A 12124-nucleotide genomic window follows, 5' to 3' on the forward strand; every position below is an offset into this window, starting at 1 on the left:
AATGTCTTTGTAACTCAAACCCCAGAGAAAATTTTGAATTATGCTTGTATAAGTCTATGCAAGGCCTTTACACACATGCTAGAAGTGTATAAATCCTTTACATAAACTCACACTGGGCTGCCCTCTGGAACATACAGCTTCCATAGAGAAGCAGGTCTAGTCCAGTTACAGAAAATAAATATCCTCAGGTCTATCTAAGTGATCTGAGAAGCTTAATTAGGATTCTCAAGTAGACTGAAACTTGGAGAAAAAATACTATGGAAAGGTATAGTGCTGTCAAAAGTTTTCATTCCTCAGACATTGCTAAATACATAAGAATCTGCTCCAGCAGTTTTTTGCAAAGACAGTTTTAATATCCAGACACAGTCTTTGCAGCTAGATACACTCTCTCATTCTACTATTGCTGTTAGGATTTTGACAGAAAAAATGTTGTCAGAAGAGTCTACCATGATCGTGAAAGGGGTCTCTCACTGCAATCAGAGTTGTGACTGTTTTTCACAGATGTCTATAAGCCACTGGCCCTTCCAGCAGCAAGGAGTTAAAGGCAGGATGTTAAATTTTCCCTAGGATCAGAAGCATGTACTCAGGAGCTCAGGCTCAGAAGCATGCTGTAATGGCAGTACCTATCAGTTCTTGGAAGAGCTAGGCAAAAACTACTGACATTATAGAGCTATAATCACATCCCTAGGTGACATCTTCTAAACGTATACCTTCACAGGCTGTGGAGTTCCTCCTCCTCCTAGAAACACCTCTAATTCAAAAGACTGATAAATCTACCCGTTTGCTGTTTATTTTTTTCATTAGTTACTTGTCTCACTGTTTAATGTGAGTGCTCAGTTCTATCCCAAACACATCTAATTTTAGAAACTAATCAGTAGATCTCTTTATGCATTTGTCTCCTACATTTAAGAGTCATTTAATCACTCTCTAATAAAGTGTATCTTCTAGACCTTGAATTATTCTTCTACTTCTTTTCTGAAGTCTTTCCAATTTCTTGACAGCCTTCTGAAAGGAGTGTTTCAGAATTGGACACCATATTCTAGCAATGGTCTCACAAATGCCTTAGGGATTCACCTAAATACTTCCTGCTGTCAGCAGCTGAACTATTTCTGAGAAAAACCCTGAACATCCCAGAGATGGATGCAGCATGTTCTGCTTGTATAGAAGAATCACTATGGGCTTGTTTAGGTAGGAAAATGGTTGCAAACTGAGCTATGCTGTGATAGCTATTGAGCATTAACCCTCGACATGGATGCTTTTATTCCATCTGAAATATGTTTTGTGGAGCACAGTTTAATAGACTTCCAAGGTGCATGGGGTTATTTAGCCCTAATAAATGATATTTTGGCAAAACTGGAAGAATCTTGCACCCTACAGTACTACCCTTCCCTGCCCATCCCATCCCATCCCATCCCATCCTGTCCTGTCCTAGCCCATTCCACAAACACACTTTGTTCACTTTAGAATTTCAAACCCAAGCTCTGAAAATGGAAAGGCGAGTTTTCAGCTGGCAGCTCCCCCACTCACAATGCTTAGATATGGGACCTTATACTTTCTTTTTCATAAGGACTCTGGATTCTTGTCTAAAAAATCAAACTATGAAATGAACCCAAACTTACTCGCAAATGCCTTTTTTGGCTGCTATATGAAGAGGTAACAGGCCGTCTTTATTGGCTTTGTTAGCATCTGCTCCCTGGGACAAGAGAAACTCCACAATACGTACATGTCCATTTTTACAGGCTTCATAAAGAGCAGAGGCTTTATCACTGGCTTGAGTATTTATATCAGCACCTGGGAAGAAAGGAAAGCTTTGTAGCACTAAAAGGTTAAAATCAGACAGAAGCAACATATTTTGAATGAACAATGTAAGTCTCCACAGCACTGGAGCTACAGAACGTACCAGAAGGAGATGTGAATGAGGTCATATCATATCAAAATAAAGAATTGATACAGTTACATTTTAGATCTCCAGTACCTTTTACTATGATGTGAATTTTATAAGGGAACGTGTATTAGGGCAATCATTCTCTTTGGGGGAAAACAATGTGATAAAGTGCCAATACACTCCTGGAAAGGGGAGGTAGCCACAGGATAAAAAACCACAGCAGGTCAACCATTAGCTAGCAGTTACGAATCCAGGCTCCATTCAACTATATCTCAAAGGCAAAAGCTTTAAAATATGATAGAGTGTAGTTCTTCATATAACGCTGCCTTTTTAAAAGACACAATAATCTCATTAGTATTTATACATTTACTGTGTGAATATACACTATTCTTCAGCAGGAGGTGGGACCAAATGATTTCAATAGGACCCCTCCAAAGGAACTTATTCTATAATAATATTTTATATATGTATATATAAAATGTGTGTTTATATACACTATTTATAATATATATATATGTATATTATAAATACATTTATACTATTTATACTATATTTTAATTGTAGCGCATATCCAGGCTGAAATAAGATTCTATAACAAGACATTCTCATAATACCAAGCAAAGAATTCAGTATCTAGAAGTTGCTCTGAATGCTGCTTTTATTCAAGCATGATTTAGTCAAAGAATATTTCATTTCAAAACTTGTGAGGCTGTATGTCTTAATTTCATCAGGCTTCAAATTAGGCTCCAAATGTTCAATTTTACCCCCAAATAAGGATAAATAATGTTAATGAGCTACTGGCTTATTTGGGGGATTTTTCTTGAGCTCTAGTGAGTATATAGCTTAATAAACAATTAGCAAGAGTAAACTAAGCCCTAATACTTTTATCCACAAATATTTTCGAATTCTAACTTTTTCTGTACTAGAAATTTAAAGCCTGAAAGCCTAGGTTTTTAGCTTTAATATACTCTAGCATTCTGTCCTCAGGAAGGCTGCTCTTTGTGTATCCTAAATGGGAATGACAGTTTACTGGAGTTCTGCTTCTAACTCCAATAAAAGAGCCAATTAGTCTCCTGTTTGATCACAAAAACTCCCTGCCAAGGAGAACATATCCCTGGGCTCTCACTCCAGATTGAAACATCTGTGTTGTATTTGGCCCTTTGAAGATATTGTAGTTAGAAACATCAGGAGAACTGCAGTGACAAAACATAACACAGGACTATGTTCTTAATGAAAAAGAAATGGAAAAGAAACCTTTTTTATGATGAACATTGCTCACCATAAACAATGCAATGATATCATTCCCTGTATTCCCAGAGGAGCTTTTGAGGGCTTGAAACATTTGGACAGTTTTATTGGATTTTCTCTTGTGTATTTTTCTCAAAATTGAACTTTAAAGAAATCCTAATATTAATCTAACTTGAAACACAAACCACATTTCAGCTTCATTTTCAAAATCATAGGCAGTCTGATGGACTAACTAGTCATATATAACTGACTTGACAATGCTAGCTGGACGGTGGACAGCATTTTTTCTTCCCCAATTCTCCTATCTTTTTTTGCAGATACTAATTACTTGAGAAGTTTTTCTTATCTTCATTGTTGTTTTGGTCTCATTTCACAGGCATATTCACCTATGTAGAGAATATTATGCCACACTGAGAACAAAAATAGGCCTCAGAATGGTAGCAAATTATATTGTGCTTATTTTAAAGCTGTTTTATAAGACTGGAGCAGTATAAGATGGGTTTAATATAAACTAGGATCGAATTCGCTCTGCTTATAAGTTTGAACACGCATACACATGAGGAAGAGCGAGTCTGCTTCTCCTTGGTGTAAACTGTTAACAACAGCAGTTCTTTATTCTCGTCAGGATTCATTAGGGCAGGAAAACTAACCTTGCCCATCTTTGCGCATGTTCATGAGCAAATGGGGTTGGCTAATGTTCAACTTCTGCCAGCTATTACTACCTACATTGTTTTTTAAAATTGACTGGATTTTAGGCTATATGTGTGCAGTCATATGAATTTTGAAAGCTGCCAGTCAATACAGAGCACCAAACTAATTCACAAAGTGAGTGGCCATTAATGGATGCTGAAGAAACTTATGTGTCTAGTCCATGCTCTCTCAAAGACCCTATGCAATCTGGCCTTCTGGAGCAATGGGGGCTCCTCATCTCTTCTGGCTAAGCCTTGTCTCCAGAGATTGAAAAACTGAGGCATGCAGAATTAACTGGCACTTTGGAATATTAAGGATGAAATGAGTAAAGGCATGTTAATTGCATGACTGTACTCACCACATTTTGCCAGGTATCTTAGAGCATCCAGCTGCCCACTCTCAGCTGCCACAAATAAAGAAGTGATTCCATAGGCATTTGTGGACTCAATTTTGGCACCTCCTTTCACAAGAATATCAATAATCTCCAGGTCATTTCGGGAGACAGCCTCATGGAGAGCAGTCCATCCTCTATTGCAACGATGGTTGGTATCAGCATTGTACTGCACCAGGAGTCTTGCAGCCTCTGCATTCTTGCGCTCGCAGGCTGTTTTGAGAGAAAGGGAAGAGATCTAGGACAAGCTTTTGCATATATTCTGGGTATTCCAAGCAACTATCTCATGTAGCAAAAGGTAATATAACACAACTTGGCCATACTGAATTAAAACAAAGATCCATCTAGTTCGATATAAGATAAGAGCCAAAGCTGCAGTCAAATAACAGTGTTAGGGGCAGGCAAAGCATGTAGCAGAAAAATCAGTCTTCAGCTGGGACCTAGGGGAGGCTAATTGTCATGCACCATACTGAACCAAGCCTGATACGGAGAGGGATGCAGCCCAGCACCTTTGTACTAACTGGGTATCACTGTGACACAGGGAGGTGATGAAGTACAGGAGATATTCATGCAGAATGAATATGTCACATAAAGCATATGACTTAAAGACTCTCTGTCCAAATTCTGTGCAAACTGACCCTGTATCTTGCTGCCTTGAGCTGCAAATAAAGCTCCAGAGTCAAGAAAATGCAAAAAGACCAGACAAGCAGTGGCTAGCAAAGGATCCTTAGAATGTAAGAATGGAGTGAGCTTGTAGGACTCTCCCAGTCTGCCACAGTTCACAACTCAGGACCACCCTAAGCTAAATTTTATTGATATGTAAGGATTTTTTATTATAAATCTGTTCCCTTGCTTTTTGCATCCAAAGTCATGAAGCCCTCTGCACACTTTTACTGTGTCACCATGGCAAATCAAAAGCCTCTAGAATAAGTAGCCATTTTTACAACATCCAATTAGCATATGCTGTACAATGCACAGTGAGAGAGGCCAGTCTATAGCAATTGTTTGGTTTTTTTTAATAATAGTATTTTTTTCTCATAGAAATGCTGCCTTTCAGTGTTGGTTCTTCCCTTAAGATATTCCCATGGCTTCTTCTCCCATACATGAGTGTCACTAACATGTTCTGAAAGCAAACTATCCAGCCAGACACTGCTATAACTACCTATGCACAACAGCTCTGCAGAATTCAATTTGCTTACATACAAAAGATGACTAATTTGTCATTACAACTTTTCACTCTTTATTAGAGGATAGACCAGAAAATTTTGTATCGAGATCAGCACATTCTCAGTAACATTTTTCTCTGGTTAAAGAGTGCTTTCATATTTTCATTATTACCATTATTATTGTTAAGACCACTGCTACTGTGTTTAATTCACGTTGGAAAAAATTTTCTGTGGCAGACTATATATAAGCCAGACATTTTAAAATCAGGCATATTAAACTGAACATCTATAATTCCAGGCATCTGAAGCTTATGGAAAAATTATTGTGTAAGCCAGTAATGTGTGCTTTTTAATGTAAAGTTAGAGCACTAAAAATTGCCTTATGGGGAGTAGTCAGTGAAAGGCAGATGGACATAAAGATATGAGGGATCATTGCCTTCCCTGAACCTTTCAGATACTATGGATTTAATGCTGTTCTGCAAGAGAAAGTGTTCTCTTTCACTGGCAGCAATGTAATATATCCATGATAAATACATTATCTACCTCACTGAGTTGTTTATAGCATTATGCATCTGCAATAGTGCATAGCCTGGCCTGTCCCACTCACTATATGAATCACCAATATGTCTACACTTACTATACTCCCACATCTAACAGTTACTTAGGACCTACTGTTTAAAAAGGCATACATATTCCTGTACTACCCAGCTTTCTGCTTCCCCAAAGTTTGAGACAGTCTGCAGGGATCCATGTGAACCCTGTGCTGAGGAGTCCCCTGAGCATCCCACCTCCCACCCTCAGCCCCACATGTGGCAGGCACCAATGCCCCTGGTGCAGATGGGAAGAGAAGCTGTGCCACAGTAAGTCAGATGTAGGAGATGCATGCCTACCTGTACGAAATGAGAGCTAACTGCTGAATTTAAGTCTTTGTATACAAGACCTAGTGTGCCTACCACATCTGAGGAGAGCTATGTGGGGCTAATTCTCTAAGCACTAGCAGCTCTCCTCTGATGGCACCAGGAGAGCTCAGCATCTCTGGGAGCTTGGCCACTCACCTTTGTAGAGTGGCGTTTCTCTGGCCTTGTTGGAGATGTCAGGCTCAGCTCCAGCCTGCAGCAGGGTGAGGAGACAGTCCAGGTTGCCCTGGCTTGTGGCCAGGTACAGTGCCGTCTCCTCATTGAGAGTGCGCTGGTCAATCGTGCCAGGGTACGCTGTCAAGAAACCACCAGCCCACAATCATTGTGGCATGTAGTATGCAAGTATTTGAAGCACAATCACTTTTCGTTATCCTTAGAGTTTTAGGTGAGTTTTTGTTGTTTATTTCTTCTTTCTTTTTCCTTTTTAGTCAGGAAACTAAGTTAAGAATAAATGCTGAGCTGAACTTAATCTAAATCAGATTAGCCACTGGCTTAGATTTTAATGTTCATCTATTACCATTAGCGATGCAAAAAGCTGCTGAGTAAATGGTCTTCAGTAGCAATCTGAAGCAGAATATGACAGCTAACCTCCTTCCGTCACTGGCAAAGAGGGGCTGGGATGGATCTTCAGTTAGTGGGAACAGAAGTAATTCTGCTGCCTGCTGTGGCAGCCTAGCAGTTTACAACAGCTGGGGATCAAGCTACAAGCCTTTACTGTGAGAAATCCAGAGCCTGGCAGGATCTGTGCAGTTTCGTACAGATTGCAGTTTATCCTGAATATGCTAACTTTTACAGGCTTCAGTCTGGGAATACGTCTTCGAAGAGAGGGTGGCATTAATGTACACACACAGAGGCTGAAAAAAGAACTTCACACAAGGACTCAGATTCAGGCTGAGATGGTGCTATTCTGCTTTTTGATTTATTCATATTGTTCTTATCCATTTTACAATCAATTAATTAATTCTAATTTCACTAACCTTTTTGCAACAGGCTCAGGCAACCCACTTGGCCATAATATGCAGCTTCATGGAGGGGTATCCAGCCATCCTTATTAGGTTCAGAAAGGTCTTTTCCCGATTTCATCATGTTACATACTGCTTTTTCATCTCCATCCTTGATTGCTGCCACTACTGGGTCAAGTTCTCTTTAAAACAAGGTTGAAAATTGATTACTGCTACCTTCGTTACTGAGGAGTTTTTCAGAGCAACAGCACAGCATCATTAGACAAAAACAATGAACCTCTACAGCCTATATGACAGCTTTTTTGGCCCTAGCTCATCTAGCTACAGTTGTCACTAGAGGTAAAATCTATCTACCCTAATTTAACCAGTCACGGTGGATCAGAGGAAGCACTCTCTGGAGGTGCGGATCTTTCTACACTAAATGTAAAGAAAGTGTAGGCGTGGCTATCATAAATATTTACATAAATATTTACCTTTTAAAAATCTAGAGTTGGGTAAGACTAACACTAGCCTTGCTCTGTACACTACCATGAGTGTCCACAATGTTGAAAATCACATCACATTGCCATTTACTGTCAAATGTGGTAAGGTGATTCCATGTTAGATCTCATAAACAAGATGATAAACTTGGAGAAGAATTGCGCCTTTTCACCACTGAAGAAACGTTAGCTTTAATCTGCAGATAGCTGAGCTCTAAAGCAGAAATTCTGAATAAGTCTTGTTCTGATGTTTTAGAGATACTTCCTATTTCTTTTATGAGAAGTTAGGAGAAACAGCTATCAAGAAAGGAGAACTCTAGTTGGAACTTGTAAATGTTACGGTGTTAGTCTGGGCCCTCTTTTCTTTGGCCAGAGAAGATAAAAAAGAAAAAGCTATCCACTGAAACAAAATTCTGAGACACTCTTAATGACTATACCCTAGAGATCCCCAGCTATTATTTCAGTATCAAGCACCCAAATTTTCAGAAATGATAAATGCTTTGGACATTCTAGACCTTTGAAAATGTGTCCAGTGTCACAACAAGACCTACTAGGTGCTGGACACCTGAAAATCTGGTCTTTTTCTGGATGCCTGCTTGGGAGCTGACCTGTTAGCTGTTCAACAAGCCCACTCCTGCAAACCTCTTAGCCAAGGTAGCAGCACCCTGAATGACAACATCAGTGAGAGGACTCTGGAAACACAGCTGGAATCAGGTGCCATGGTGTGAAGCAGCTCATGTTAGCCAGTGATGATCCCTCTGAACCCAGCAAACCTCTGCCTGAGGTGGGCTGTATTTTTAGAGACAGAGGACACAAGGATGTTGAAAACATAGTTTGTGGCTGAATTAACTCTGAAGAGATAATCTTGCAGTTTTGAAGGCAGAGAGATTGGGGAAAGGAGGAAAGATGAGGGAGGTGAGTGTCTCAGAGAGAATACTTGCTTTGGCAGGGCAGGAATTCAACATATGAATAAGTCACAGCAGTGAGAATGAGAACAACTAGAAACTCTGATTATAACAGAAGGTCTAAAATGTTACAGCAGAGCGAGATCTGAGACACAAAAATGTGAGTAGCTCAGTAGCGGAGTCCCCAAAAAGCAGCTCATTGGTATGACCGCTGCGTTTAGCGCAGGTTACAGGAATAGCACTGGATTTCATCACCTTGCAGGAGACTGCACATGGCAGAAGGGCACAAAGACTGGGAGAGCAGCTCGGCTCATGCTGAGGGAGCTTCCTGGAGCACTGTAGGCTGGCAGCAGAGGCTAAATGGATCAGCAGGCTGAAACTGCCACAGAAGTCATTCATTTCAGCTTGCCCAGAAGTATTCAAGCCAATCTGCTGCCATAAATGCTGATGTTTGCACTGAAAGAAAAGTCACCATGCTGCTTCTCTGAGGACAAACTCAGGGCTTGCAGTGGAAGCCCATTAACACAATGAGTAGAAATAATGGGAAACGACAGCATTTCCCAGGTGAAAAACTATTTCATACTATTTGTTCTTTCTTCTTTATAGCTGGAAGCAGTGATCTCAAGACAGCAGAGTCATAAAAATAGCAACACTGGAATGGGGGGAGATATGGGTCACAAAGCCAGGCAATTTGCTTGAGCAGATAACAGCTAGAGCAGACAGCTGCCTTCCTGGCCACCACCCAGTCAGAAGGAATCAAATGACCTTCTGACATCTGCAGGACTGAGGTCCTCATTGTATCCCCATACCACTTACGGTACCTAAGGGACTGTAACATTGCTAGTTAGTTATAGATAAGAGATTTTTATATAGGCACTTAAAACTCAGTGTTTTGTTAAAGTCAGTTAATAGTAACAATTGGTATATTTGGCTGGGAGAGGAGAAGGAGGTGGAGGATCTTTACCTTTAAAAGCCTCTGGCACAAGCCTGCTGAAACCATCTGTTGTGCTATGCAAAGTTTTGTGTTACATACACAGGGCTGCGTACTGCAGCCCTGGGCTTGGGCACATGATAGAGTTACTGGAGTTTAATGAGTTACTGCATGCCAGGTGGGATACGACAGGAGTCTGTTTGCATTTTGTTGGCACACAGCAAATGCAAAGTAAATCACATTAACTGAGACCCCAGCGAAAGCAGGAGGATACTGCATTTCTGTGGTAGGGTTAAAAATGTGTGCAGAATCAGTTAGTGGTCTACTTGAGCCTTCAGATGCCGAATGAAGTAAACTTCTGTTGGGCCCCTTGACCTTAAATGATTCCTGAGGAAGACAAAGGGTTTGCTGGACCCAGCTGTAGATGCTTCAGCCAAGCAAATTCCAGATCAGCACAGAAGGTTTAATGAGTCTCCATGTGAAATCCTTCCTTTTTGCCTGTCTCAAAGTCAATCTATATAAATATGTATAAACACACACACACACGTATGTATATAAAAACACATTCTACTGCTTGGATTTTAATGGAAATAGAAAAAAAAATATAAAGACTAAGGAGGAATTCTGAAGTTCTGATGAAATCATAACTTTATAGGCTAATCAAAAGAGTTACGCATTTCAAAGGCCAGTAGCCAGACTCACAAATACCCATTGCAAAAGAGGCACATAGTGGGGTCAATTCTAAGCACTGCAGAAGAGGTTCAGTGGTGCATGGAAGGGTTCAGGAAGCACCTTCTTTTCCTGGCAGCTTGGTGGGATGCAGACAGCATGAAGCAGCATCTCACTGAGTGAAGTCAGCTATCACCTCCTGCCTTGCTCTGAGAGCAGGGCCAGAAAACAGCTGTGCCATCATGTTCCCCTGTGACTTCCCAGCCACTTTTCTGATCTCATCTGATAGTAGAGGAGGGGTAGTTTATCAGCATCATTCTTGTTGTGGACTGAACTCTGTTGGGGTGTATGATGCAGAAGAAAAAGCCTACTTTTCAGTCATTACAATCAGCAGGAGAGACACACGAAAGGAGTGCAGATCACATAATGAGAGCATGTGATTTCAGTGGGGCCAAGGGGAGGTGACAAGTGACAGAGGTGAGGGAATCCTCACATTTCAGCAGAAAGAGGTTTTCACATATGTCAGTGAGGGTAATGTCAGCAGACCATGGAGGGCAGAGTACAAGTAACACAAGGTGTAGGGTACAGGGTGAGATGGGGGAGAAAATGGAGGTGAGAGAGATGAAAGAAAGAAGACTGAGGATGTGGTAGTTAATACAGCAATGCATTCAGGGAGAGATTTGTAAGACGGATAAAACAAAGAGGGTTTGAACCGGAAGACAAAAAAGGCAGAGGAAAGTTTTCTGCAAGGCACAGAGAAATTCTGCCTGTGACACTTTTTACCCCTCATTTCAACTGTAAAGGCAGGTGCCAACATCTACTCTGCCTGGCAGAGAGCTGTAATAAACCCATCGTGGTCCAGACATTTACACTACATATAGGCAGAGCTCGGCCCAAACCCTCACCTATCTGCTTTCCTCAACCAACAGCTGCTTACTTATGGTCTCTGCCAATGGCAAAACAGGGCCAGGAGGGTTGAACTCTGTCATAGTAGTTTCCCCTTGGCTGGGTAAAATACAGTGTGGCTTCTCAGCAGCCTTTCTCAATGAGGCAGGCCAGTGCAGGTATTGCTGTGCCAGGAAGCAGTCACAGCATCTTGGAAGCATTTATAAAACATTAATTTGAAGGACTGGACTTTCTCACCCTGTTTATACACTGTCATAAAATGTTTGTTTTCCTCACCAACCCCCACCACTGAACTATGAACTTAATACCAGCTCAGTACAAACGGCACCCATCTGTTTCATCTACTGTATCCATGTGGGAGCCAGCCTATATAAATAAACCACAATATATTCAGCCATCTCTTCCCTGCTGTCCCCTGTCACCTCAGAGCTACCGAGTGACCCAGAGTCCCCAGCACATGTGCACTGGAGGGATGGAGAGGGATGGAAGAGGAGAAGAGGACAAGGGAGGTTTGGAGGTGGGGTTGCCCACAAGAGATAGCGTAATGGTTCGGGGCAGGTGGGAGGCTGGAGGAATGAAAGGGAAGGCAAAGAGAGGGCAGTGCAGGTATCATCAAGACCCCTCTGAGCAGTTCATGAAATCCCTCGGATGACATCCAAAATGCCACCATTTCCCCCCAGACACCATCACTGCCCAGAAGAGCTGACAGGGAGGGCAGGGGGCGGCAAGGCTTCTTTTGACCACAGGGGAAAATGGGAAAGGGAAAACAAGGCACTTACACGGGCTGACGCGTGCTGAACAGGCTGCCGTCGTACCTTCGCCTGACCCCCCAGGCTGCCCCCAAGCTGGAAGTCTGAGCATGGCCTCTCGCGTGGGCCGCCAGTCTGGAGTGGCGATGACATGAATGAAATAAAGAGAAATACTCCGAATAGGAGAAACAGGTCATGTTGAGGCAGAAACAGACACACACCCACT

General features: G+C 41.6%; 1 protein-coding gene across 2 annotated transcripts in view; it reads right to left on the minus strand.

Moving 5' to 3' along the window:
- Positions 1–12124, minus strand: part of ASB2 (ankyrin repeat and SOCS box containing 2) — a 33851-nt gene that overhangs the window by 12643 nt on the left and 9084 nt on the right. Inside the window, exons 3-7 of one of the 2 annotated variants that reach the window (XM_062576181.1) lie at positions 11929–12033; positions 7275–7441; positions 6436–6591; positions 4182–4427; positions 1620–1791 (exon numbers count right to left, since the gene is read on the minus strand). In XM_062576181.1, the coding sequence (XP_062432165.1) occupies positions 1620–1791; positions 4182–4427; positions 6436–6591; positions 7275–7441; positions 11929–12033 (846 nt within the window). The remainder of the gene's footprint in view (positions 1–1619; positions 1792–4181; positions 4428–6435; positions 6592–7274; positions 7442–11928; positions 12034–12124) is intronic. The other variant, XM_062576183.1, reaches the window with a different exon arrangement.

Source organism: Rhea pennata, chromosome 5 (assembly GCF_028389875.1).
Source record: "Rhea pennata isolate bPtePen1 chromosome 5, bPtePen1.pri, whole genome shotgun sequence".
In the NCBI taxonomy this organism is placed as follows: Eukaryota; Metazoa; Chordata; class Aves; order Rheiformes; family Rheidae; genus Rhea; species Rhea pennata.